General features: G+C 53.0%; 2 protein-coding genes across 2 annotated transcripts; both read right to left on the bottom strand.

The window, feature by feature from the left end:
• Positions 1-7,351: 7,351 nt before the first annotated feature.
• Positions 7,352-8,498, bottom strand: CC1G_12214 (hypothetical protein; the record flags this gene model as incomplete). The annotated part of the gene is made up of 5 exons (XM_001834473.2): positions 7,352-7,562; positions 7,612-7,784; positions 7,833-7,941; positions 8,003-8,155; positions 8,311-8,498. 5 exons carry the CDS (start codon positions 8,496-8,498, stop codon positions 7,352-7,354), a joined length of 834 nt encoding a protein of 277 aa, XP_001834525.2.
• Positions 8,499-9,119: 621 nt separating this feature from the next.
• Positions 9,120-10,877, bottom strand: CC1G_12213 (hypothetical protein; the record flags this gene model as incomplete). Its single annotated transcript, XM_001834472.2, has 8 exons — positions 9,120-9,369; positions 9,424-9,569; positions 9,639-9,767; positions 9,832-9,964; positions 10,031-10,224; positions 10,295-10,406; positions 10,474-10,623; positions 10,681-10,877. The coding sequence occupies 8 exons, from the start codon at positions 10,875-10,877 to the stop codon at positions 9,120-9,122; spliced, it is 1,311 nt and encodes a 436-aa protein (XP_001834524.2).
• Positions 10,878-11,040: the final 163 nt, after the last annotated feature.

The following is an 11,040-nucleotide window of genomic DNA, read 5'->3' as shown; positions in this document are numbered from 1 at the left end:
CGTCATTGCCTTTCCAGGGGGAGAGCTTGTCGACGTGGAAGACGGGGTGGATGCGGGAGAGGGATTTGGGGAGATCGAGTTCGTAGTCGAGATCGCCAACACGTTTAGTGACCTTGTAGGGACCGAGTTGGAGATCACCGAGTTTGCGAGTCGGTACCTTGATCTGGATATCCTTAGCACTAAGCCAGACGTAGTCGCCGGGTTGGAATTGGTGAGCGGAGCGTTTGCCGGATTCGTATGCGTCCTTCTGTTGGGCCTTTTCGAGTCGAAGAGCTGCCTCGGCGTCCTTCCTGACTTCTTGGAGGTGCTGGACTCGTTCGTCGACAGGGCGGAGGTCAGTGCGCTTGCCGATTGTCGTGAACAGCGGGTACGAGCCCCTATTTTTTCCCTATCTTATCTTATCGCTTTCATCGCCCTTATCACTTCCTCTTTATTCTTATTCTTGCCTTTATTCTCGACACGGACACTTTCTCCCATGGAACACTGCCTCGTTATGCCCTTTGCCCTACATCTTATTGTTCTTTCCATTCTTGCACTGCCTCGTTACTCCGCCACTGTCTTCTTCATTCTTCGCGCAGCTTTCGCGCAGCCTCATGACTTCTTATTGTTCTTTTGCATTTCACCATTTGCTCGTCATCCTGACTCATTGCGGCTATGTAGACTGTAGAATAGGTATATAAACTAGGTAGATTTCTCTGTATTTCCTCAGCTTGACCTCTTCGTCAATACACCGCTTCAGCATTTATCTGCCTTTAGTCGCTCATCGCTCTTATCTCGCTCTCTGCTCTCATCCGCTCCGCTCTTCTGGTCTTTGGTTTGGTTTAGTGTTCGCTCTTCGCGACATTAGGTCAAGCTACCTTTGTGCACCGGCAACGCCGATCGTTGCTCCTGCATCATCCGCATTTCTGGCTCCTGGTTGACCTGCCGATCAGGTCCCTCCCTGGCAACTCTGGTCCCCGCACTCCGTCAAGATTTCCGCCGCACCGGAAGACACCTCCTGTCTGTTTAAGCCGCACTTCGTCGTTCGGGTCAGCGACGGTCACCCCATCGTCCTAGACGTCCATCTACCGAGCCTCAACCGTTGGACCGCCTGCTCCGAACAGCCCTGCCCCAACCGTTACCACGAACCTTCCGTACACGACTGGGTCTATATCAACTCCCTCAAGTTAAACGCCGAATCACCGTCCCCCGTTAATCAGCAAGCAGTTGAAGAATTCGCCCGCAACAACCCCAGGACTCCGCCCTCTGAAACACAACCCACCGCCGCCGAATCTCCAGAAACCCCGTACCAAGCTTACCGTTCCGCAAACACCTCCCCCGCTGCCAAAGCTGGTTCATTCAAGCTTCCGGATCCCGACACCGACCCCGAAGAAGAAGACGAGGAAGACGACGACGACGACGAGGAAGACGAAGAAGAAGTTGTCCAGTCCCTTAGCGTCCGATCAGCATCCCCCGAACAAGCAACCACCCTCCCATCGTTCAGCACTCTCCACTCCGCTCTAGCCGCATCCGCACCTCTTATCTCCGCACAACGCCTCAGCTCTTCCGGCCGCTCTACACCGACGAACCCCGCCTCTTTCGTCTCTCGCCCGATCCATCCCCCTCTCCACACCTCTCGGCAGTTGGAGGACACATCTGACGCTCCAAGCTCAGAACAGAAACCTCCCACTTCCATTCAACCAACTACTTTACCCTCTTCCGCTTCCCAAACCACCGACGACTTCACGATGTCCGCTGCCGATCTCGCGAAACTTCAAGAGCAGCAGAACCAGCTCACCACCGCCATCTCTACCCTGGTCAGCCACCTTACAGCTGCCAAGACCTCCTCTAGTAAGAGCCCGGTCAAGGCGCCTGAACCCTTCCACGGCAAGGCTGAAGATGCCCGACGCTTCCTCCAGTTCTTTACCAACTGGGCCGGACACCAACCCCAGTTGAAGAAGGACGATGGCACTCGCGACGACAAGGAATGGATCTCTACAGCCCTTTCGTATATGCATGGAGAAGCTGGTCGATGGGCATCTCGCTTCCTCCAGCAGATTGCCGACCACGATGCCGATAGCACCAAGCCATGGCCCTTCACTGGGGGAAAGTGGGCTAACTTCCTCACCGAGTTCAAGCAACGCTTCCAACCTGCCAACGACGCCCAGGCTGCCCTCCAGGAGCTTGAGCAGCTCACTCTTGGTCGAGGGACTGTAGCCGACTTTGCCTCTCGCTTCGTCGACATCTTTTCGCGCACCAATTTATCCGATTCGGACGGAATGGCTCGCTTCAAGAGGAAGCTCTCCCAGGAACACCTTCTCTGGCTCGCCCTCAGCAATCTCATCAAGGAACCTGCCAACCTGGAGGAACTCGTCGCTCAAGCCATCAAGAACGAGTTCGTCATGCGGAACATGAACCCCAACTCGTCCCGCACCTCCCTGGCCCAGTATGCCCCTGCTCCTGCTCCCGCCCCCGCTCGTGACCCGTACGCGATGGAGATTGATGCTACCCGACCCGGTCCTAGCGGCAAGACCCGCCAGGATTTCCTCAACGCCATGCGCGGTCGATGCTTTGGCTGTGGATCCACCGGTCACAACAAGAAGGATGGGAATCATGGGGCGTTCGCTGCACTACTGCCAGCGTATGGGACAATCCGCCACCGTCTGCCAGGACAAATACATGGGATTCCCACCTGGACGAGGGCTCTCTCGACCTCCGCGTCGCCGTGTCGCCGCTACCCAGGAAGCACCCTTCTCCCTCTTTGATGAACCCGCCCCTGCTGCCACTGCCACCGTTGCCGCCACCACTCCTGCCACGCCTTCTGCCCCCGCCCCAAGCCTCGCCTCACTCTCGGCCACTCAACAACAACAACTCGAACTCCTGGCTCAACTCCAGAGGCTCCATCAGGGTTTTTGAAGCGGGTGCCCGTCCCTGCCGCAACGCAGGCACCCTTTACTCCTCCGTACGCCACTTCCGAATATGATTCTGTCCGTTCATGTACTATTAGCTCAATTCGCGAAATAAACCCCCCGTTCATCACACTTTCGCGTGAACGTGAGGCTCAGAGGCAGAAATCGCAGTACGAACTCCGCGGCAATGATTGACTGTGGGGCAACAGGCAAGTTCCTGGACAAGCCCTTTGTCGATCGGCACAACATTACCACATTCCCCCTCCGACACCCCATCCGACTTCTCAACATTGACGGCACCCCCAATCAGGCAGGCAATATCACCCATTTCGCACGACTGGAACTCACGGTCGACGGTCACTCCGAATGGACCGACTTTCTTATCGCCGACCTTGGAGGAGAGGACATCATCCTCGGACTCCCTTGGCTTCGCAAGATCAACCCCACCATCGACTGGCGTAACGGCACCCTCCAGGTTCCCTCCAAGGTCTCTAGCGTAACTATTGAGGAGGTTCCAGACGAGGACGCATACCCTCCTAGTCGGGGAGCTCCCTCCAATGGTGCCATTCTCGAACAGATAGATACCCCGGTTGATCCTCCCCCTGTGCCCACCACTCCTGACCCCAACCCCGCTCCCGAACCGGAATCGGAACAAGCCGAACCGCCCCTCTGCCGTATCCGCGCCAACCGAACCACCCGCAGGAAATGGCTACGAGCAGGGCTGATCGAGGAAACTGGTGACGAGCTCTGGTGTGCTGCTGGCTTCACTTATTCCCAGCAGATCGCCGAAGAATCTCAGAAGGCCAAACCCCAGAAGACCTTTGAAGAGATGGTTCCCCCACAGTATCGCCGACATGCCTCCGTCTTCTCCGAGTCCGAGTCGCACCGCCTACCCGAACACAAACCCTGGGATCACGCCATCGATCTGATTCCTGGAGCTCCGGCCACCATGCGCACCAAGGTCTACCCCATGTCCCAGAACGAACAGGAAGAGCTGAACCGATTCCTCGACGAGAGACCTCAAGAAGGGATACATCCGACCATCCAAGTCTCCCCTCTCTTCCCCGGTCTTCTTCGTCAAGAAGAAGGATGGCAAGCTCCGCTTCGTTCAGGACTACCGCAAGCTCAACGAGATCACCGTCAAGAATCGCTACCCCCTCCCCCTGGTCTCCGACATCGTCAACAGACTCCGCGGTGCCAAGTACTTCACGAAATTCGACATTCGCTGGGGTTACAACAATATCCGGATCAAGGAAGGAGACGAGTGGAAGGCCGCGTTCGCCACCAACCAGGGTCTCTTCGAACCACTCGTTATGTTCTTCGGCCTCACCAACTCTCCGGCGACATTCCAGGCTCTCATGAACTCTACATCAGGATGAGCCTGCGTGAAAAGTTAAAGAATTACCTACGATTATCTGAGCTGCCTTCCGTGAAATCTATATCATTCTGATATGTCATCCGACAATCGTTGAGCAGTGCAGGTTACGGCTGATGGTCAGAAACATAGCCCCGAGCCTGGCGGATCGGCCCCGCTCCTCGGATGAGAAATACAGGGCCAAACCGATTTCCACCAGGTGTATCAGGATTGCAGTCGATGATCGTCTGTGCAATCACAGAGATAGGTAGATAAGCTGCGGTATACATGGCAGTTCCAGCAAAGTCAGTGACTCAACGACGCTGATGAGTTTGGTGCTTCGGGACTTTCTCAAAGGTCGGCATTGTCATCATCGCAGACCTAGCTTTATATTTTCCGGTATACATGGCAGAGCCACCGATGTTGCCAAATCTTCAGGATACCCGCACGTTGGGTGTTCGAGAGCACCGCGTTGTCGTCATCGCAGACCTAGCTTTATATTTTCCGGTATACATGGCAGAGCCACCGATGTTGCCAAATCTTCAGGATACCCGCACGTTGGGTGTTCGAGAGCACCGCGTTGTCGTCATCGCAGACCTAGCTTTATATTTTCCGGTATACATGGCAGAGCCACCGATGTTGCCAAATCTTCAGGATCCCCGCACGTTGGGTGTTCGAGAGCACCGCGTTGTCGTCATCGCAGACCTAGCTTTATATTTTCCGGTATACATGGCAGAGCCACCGATGTTGCCAAATCTTCAGGATCCCCGCACGTTGGGTGTTCGAGAGCACCGCGTTGTCGTCATCGCAGACCTAGCTTTATATTTTCCGGTATACATGGCAGAGCCACCGTGTTGCCAAATCTTCAGGATACCCGCACGTTGGGCGTTCGAGAGCACCCACCAGTCGCTCACGCCCAATGTTTGCTTGGCTCCGATAAATCCGCAGTGGGCAACCTTCCCAGCTGCCAACTGCCCGTGAGTTGTTACCCTCACCGTTCCTCTGACGACAGCAAGCCAAACTGTCTGGACAAATTGGCGCCAGACAGAATTGGGTTACACTCCATGGTTGAGTCATTTGCTGGCGTGGTACACTCTGAGGCGAGCGAACTCTCGAACATTGGCCGTAGCCTAATGTCCACATTGGCCAGATATCAACATTTCAGGTATATTGCAATGTTCTATACATTGGGATTTAGTTACGTAGGGTATACTATGAGTGGACCGAAAGTGCGGGAGGCCGAAGGTGTGGGGAACGACGATGTACGAAACGTAGTCACCGGCCCTGTTCATGGGTGCCGCGGTCGAAACGACACGGGTTGTCCGTTCATCGTTCTGCGGTCATGCGTGCGGTTCAAATTTCAATGGATATGATTGTGTGCTACTACATTAACACGGCTATAACCTGCTATAACGAAACACTACTGCCATCGTAACCAAGAATGTTCCTCCATGTTCCACCAAACAACCGAGCTGCACCAGCAACGAGAAGGCTTACGCGGCGAACAAAGGAGCCTGGATTCATCAGCACTGTTAGAGAAAAGGACAAATCACTTACCGCGTCGACTAGGATCGTCAAAATCAGCTGAGCATAGCTGGGATAACATGGTTGTACTAGGTGTGCGTGGCGAACAAGGTCATCAGCACTGTTAGAAAGCAAAGACACAGCACTTACCATGCCGACAGGAACTCGACTAAACAGAATAGAAGTTGCGGATAGCATGCACTACCGCCACGACATGAAGAGCAACCTGGTGGGCCTATTCAAAGAAAAAAACTGTCGTACTGACAGGGAAGAGGTTCAGCTAGTGCCATCACTGTGCCTCAGATGGAACCGACGGAATACCTGAGGAAGATGGCTATTAAAAACACGAGACCACGATTTCGAACTTCTGCGCCAACAGCTGCGAGGTTGCGCTTGGTCGAGGTTCATGGGAGCGGCGAAATAATAGTTGAGCCATGGCGTTGTAACGAAGGTAAGCAGTCTGGAGTGGAAAACGTGTTATTTGGGAGTAGCAGTGCCTGGCAAACAAGGCTCACCTCGACGGCAAAAGGAATCAACATTGTGTAATAAATCAGCTCTGGGTTGTAAACGAAATGTTTCAATGCACGCACTGAAGTATAGTCACCGACATTCACGTCCGCCGTCATCACCTATTCAGGTGGATGTTTCATATAAGCAGGTGGCACGGTTTACAGCGGATTGCAAATTTGTAGGCCGGTCGGAGTTTTGACGCAATGTCCTATATGGCAAAATGACGGCGAGGAAGTACTGCAGGGCACCACCAGGGAGGGTCAGGGTGGAGCCTGGTTACCGTAAGGGGAGCGATTTGAGGTATACCAAGGGAAATTCAAGACCGGCCTACAATTTTGTAATTAGCTGTAAACCCAGGGACAGGACGTGGGCGGACGTACTAGCTGTTGCTTGATGACACTGGTCGCACTGAAGGTGGAGACACGTATTCGAGTTCAGCAGCGCCATATCGTTGGCAGTGGACATACATATGAAGCTGGTGACGGGTGAGGTTTGGGTTCAAGCTGCGCGCCAGCACATCCGAGTCATCCCTTTGATTATTTGGTGGTGTTTGTAAAAGAAAACACGGTCCCGTGATAATTTGATTGGGAAAACGTCATAATCAAAGAACTGAGGCGGCAGACTCCTGCACTGGCAGATGGACACAATTTTGTCGGTCATGATCGTACGCCTCGGTTCCTATTAAGCCGCTCCAGTATACCAAGCCCCCCGGATCGATTTAGTGGAAGATTCACAGTCACGGCAGACTCTCCGATTAATTTCCTTCGCGAAAGGTTTAGTTGGAGGGACGGCGGGGAAGGCAAGAGACGAACCTATCCCACCAACGCAGCAGCGAACGAACGTGTGATGCGTATTCAGGCCTTTGGAGAAATGCTTTCAGCGCAGAGTAAAAATCCCGGATACTTCCTCGTATATAAGTGGAGGAGGAGGCGAGGACCGAAATGACCTTCAGATAGGGGCTCTTTGAGTTCTTCCATGTTTAGATACGAACATAATGAGACACATACCAGGGCAGCAACGTAGGATATCTTGGAGACGTTAGCGGATCTTTCTTCAGGTGAAGTATCACGCCCCTTCAAGTAGACAAGTCTGTATGCCTGGAAACGCCGCTTGTCAGACCAGAACGAGCGGCGGCTTGCAGAAAAACACCTCCTTTCAACAACATAGAGTTTCGTAAGAATCCATCCCACATATCAGCGGCATTGTAATCCATGTTTTGGTATAGTAGCCGAGGCCATTCTCCAATCTGCAGTTTTTGCCGTTGAGTTTGCAATCTGACCTTGTTCCTAAGAGAGGTTGTGAAATGCGCGGACGGAGGGGGTTTCGCAGACGTACTCTTCTCGGGAACAATCAATAGTGACGGGACAAAGCAACTTCAGAGAGAATTCTTCAGAAAAGCCAAGGCCACAGACTGCCTTCCCCTCGCTGGAAGGCGCAACCCAACTGGCCAGAGCTGTCTTCAGCGCGAGCTCGTCGGACGCCCACGATGAAGACTGCCCTTTGTTGATCTGACGACTCGATTAGAGATGTGGCTTCGAAATCATAAGAGAACTTACGAAGAACATGATATTCTTGACAGTGGAATCAGAACTTTGGAACACGTTTACCCCTACGTTCTGCATCATTTCAAGAACCTGGAGGTACATTTCATGGTCCCGGCGGTCCCTTGAATAAGGTTATGGTATCAGCGAGCCGTTTATCGATCCGAACGCATACTGGTACGCACTTGGACATCTCCAGAGCTCTCCAATTCATGCCTTTAGTCGCCAGAAAACGGGCTACCTTCTTCTCGATTTTGATGAAATTGAGAACATTGACGAAAGGGTGGATGTACCGAGCAAGACGCTGACCGCATGCAAACAACGGATCATTCCATACGCTAAAGGAAACCTCGTCAGATGGTTCTCCTCGAGCTAGATCATGTAGTAGTGGCCTGAGACTTGCTTTTGCTTGCGCTGCTTCCAGTTAATCCTACGGGAACCGGTTAGTGCTTCGCAATCGTGCGATCATGGGGCAAGTGCCTAAACGACATACCGTTTGACCTTGACCTTTTTGGCAGTCGACGGTCTATGGCGTTCCTCGTTCACGGTGGTTGTAGTGGCTGGTTTACCCGTCGCTTTCGAGGGAAAATCATCCCAGTCTGCCAGAGTCGTGACGGTGCGTGGTTGCGAGGCTTCAGCTGCAGCTGTCCTGGCGGATTGTCGAGTTGATCTACGCGCCATTGAACGGTTGCCACTAGTGTGAAGAGAGATTGGACCGAATACAGCTCTTTCGGACGGGAGGTGCGACTGGAACGCCGTGGTCGAGTCTGGCACTCACTGCCGCTGCTACCAGTGGGCCGCTGTCTCAGTCCCGTCTCGTTACCACGTGTTCTCCTAGCTTGGCATCAAAACGCAGCCAATTCGAGGGTGCCACGGCCGGACGGCACTGGTGGGCGCTTAAAGCTTGAGCTTCTTACTTAAGTTTGGTGACCGCGATTCACCGTGGCGATTTTCAAAGAAGTTCAAGAAGTTGGCCGGCACGCTTCAAATAGATTTTTAAATTCGAAAGCTTCAGGTTACTGGTATAGCTCAGAGGAAAATTGAGATATTTTATTAGGTCTCGGACTTAGAAGTCACTGTGATGTGAATGCCATTCAACCGAGGATGTACTAGTATCCGACGTAGTAGGTGACGTTAGTAATAACAGGGGCAACAATGGAATGGAAGGAAATATTGGCAGGAGCGTTGTAGTAGCATTCAATATCGTAGGTTAGGCCCGGGAACCCTTCGCTGCGACTGGAGCTGCAATCTTGAATAACAGCTTTATATGCTAGTGGACGGGGAATTCGCTGTGGCGGAGGGCTAGGTGGTCGGGCCTGTCGTCTGGCTCGTAGTCGAGGTAGTGGGTTGGGCAGTCGAGCCAAAGGTCGGGGGAGTGTTCGAGTCGGCAACTGCAGCTGTCGAAGCAGAAGTGCTGGAGGAAGTTTGGCTGTTTGAGGCACCGAGTACTTGGCGGTTACGATGAGGATGGCCTGCTTGCTCTTTCATCCTCGCGAGGACCGAGCCCTTCTTTAGAGGCCTCGAACCACCAACTTGGGCAGGGAAGATTTGTCTGTATCAAGTTTGGAGTCAGAAAGGGCACTATCAAAAAGAGGGTGAAGCTTACTTGTTCCACCATTCCAGTAGAGCCTTCACTTGAACTTCGTAAACGGGGTCATGAAACGCTTCCATAATAGACTCGTAGAATCGTTCAGAATCGGTCTGGAGGTCCGTTCTCGAGAACACAGGGGAGGAGCTGAGGGCAAATCGAACCTGGAAATCACTCATCAGTCAACAACGGTCCTCTGGCACGACCTCCGACGCGTTCTATGTAATTATTACCTGTGTGGCGACATAGGCCAGACTCCCGATCGTAACTGATGTCATGCCATGGATTCGAGCATTCCCAGATCGAGTGGCTCGAGGCTCCCTGTCGACAGAGCTGGGAGATGTAAAAATATGCTTGAACGCCTGAAATAACCCAATGTTTTGAGAGCGTCAGCAGGTAGTTCACATGATTACATTGCAAACTCACGTTGACGAGAAGCTGGCTTCGAAAAAGGCCATCCCAAATGTTGTCAGGGTTGTATTTGTAGTCTTTGAATAAGAGCAGGGGCCATTGGTCTCCTGAGACTGTCTTCACTCCAGATCGAAGGAGCTCTCGCGTCCTGCGAGCGATGGTTTCTAGTCAGGAACCTGGTGAACGAGCTAGCAGACTAGTCTAAGTTCCTTACTCTTGGTCATTCCAGTCCTCATCGATAGGACAAAGCAACCTTCCCGTCGCCTCATGATAGAAACCTCGGTCAGTTTTCACATTCCTCGCCAGCGGAGGGTTTAGGCATTGGCCCGGTGGTGTAATCCAGTCGATTATCACTGTTTTGAGCCCTTTTGTATCGTCGGCGCGAGCACTGGACGAGCCTTTCTGGATCTAGGGCGGGGCGTCAGTACCGAGTAATCTTCTTGTCCAGGAACCAAGGAACAGTATCACAAAGCCTGACCATCTCGGCGACATGGAAGATGTCCTCGTCGGAACCAGTGCACAAACGCTCCTCGAGCCCTGGAGAAAGATTTAATAGGGCTTTATAGATACCGTGCTCTCGCCTCTCCATCCTGTAGCCGTTGAGGTTCAGTTGAGGTCAGCTCTGGGCTTATTCGAAAGGAAAGTGAAACTGCCTACGGGTCGCTTAAATCTGCCTCTGTTATTCCCTCGACCTGCATCTCGAAGCTTCGGGTCATACCGTTCTTGATCAGGGTCTGCACCCGACAGAACGCCTGGATTGTACGACCAAAGTGTCGACCATGGTGAACGAGCGGATCAGTCCGACAGCTGTTGTGCCAGTGAGTGCTATAAACTCGATGCGACTTTACTAACCTGAACACCTACGCTCGTTTACGAGGACCCAAACCAAAGGCTGACTCTCGCGGCCCGTCACCGTGGTCTCCCTCGTCGCCCGAACAATCAATTTCTGAATGCGCTCGCCGAGGGGCCCTCGTAGTCCGAGACTGGATCGCTGAGGCATTTGGGTTGGGAGGTGCGTTCTCCTTGTCAGATTCGCGAGAAGGCCTCGAAGTCTGCGACATGAGGCTTGCGGGACTAGAAGACAGTACAGAGAGGTAATCAGAGTTCGAAAAGAGCCCAGGGGGTGGCGATCGTCACCAACTTGTTGAGGACCACCAACTTGGGGAGTCCCAGTCTTCTTATAGGACTGCCAATGCCGGTAGTACTTGATCATTTTCAAAGCAA

The sequence above is a fragment of the Coprinopsis cinerea genome (genome assembly GCF_000182895.1).
Source record: "Coprinopsis cinerea okayama7#130 chromosome 10 map unlocalized cont3.10, whole genome shotgun sequence".
Classification (NCBI taxonomy): domain Eukaryota; kingdom Fungi; phylum Basidiomycota; class Agaricomycetes; order Agaricales; family Psathyrellaceae; genus Coprinopsis; species Coprinopsis cinerea.
This window is presented reverse-complemented; position numbering and strand designations above follow the sequence as displayed.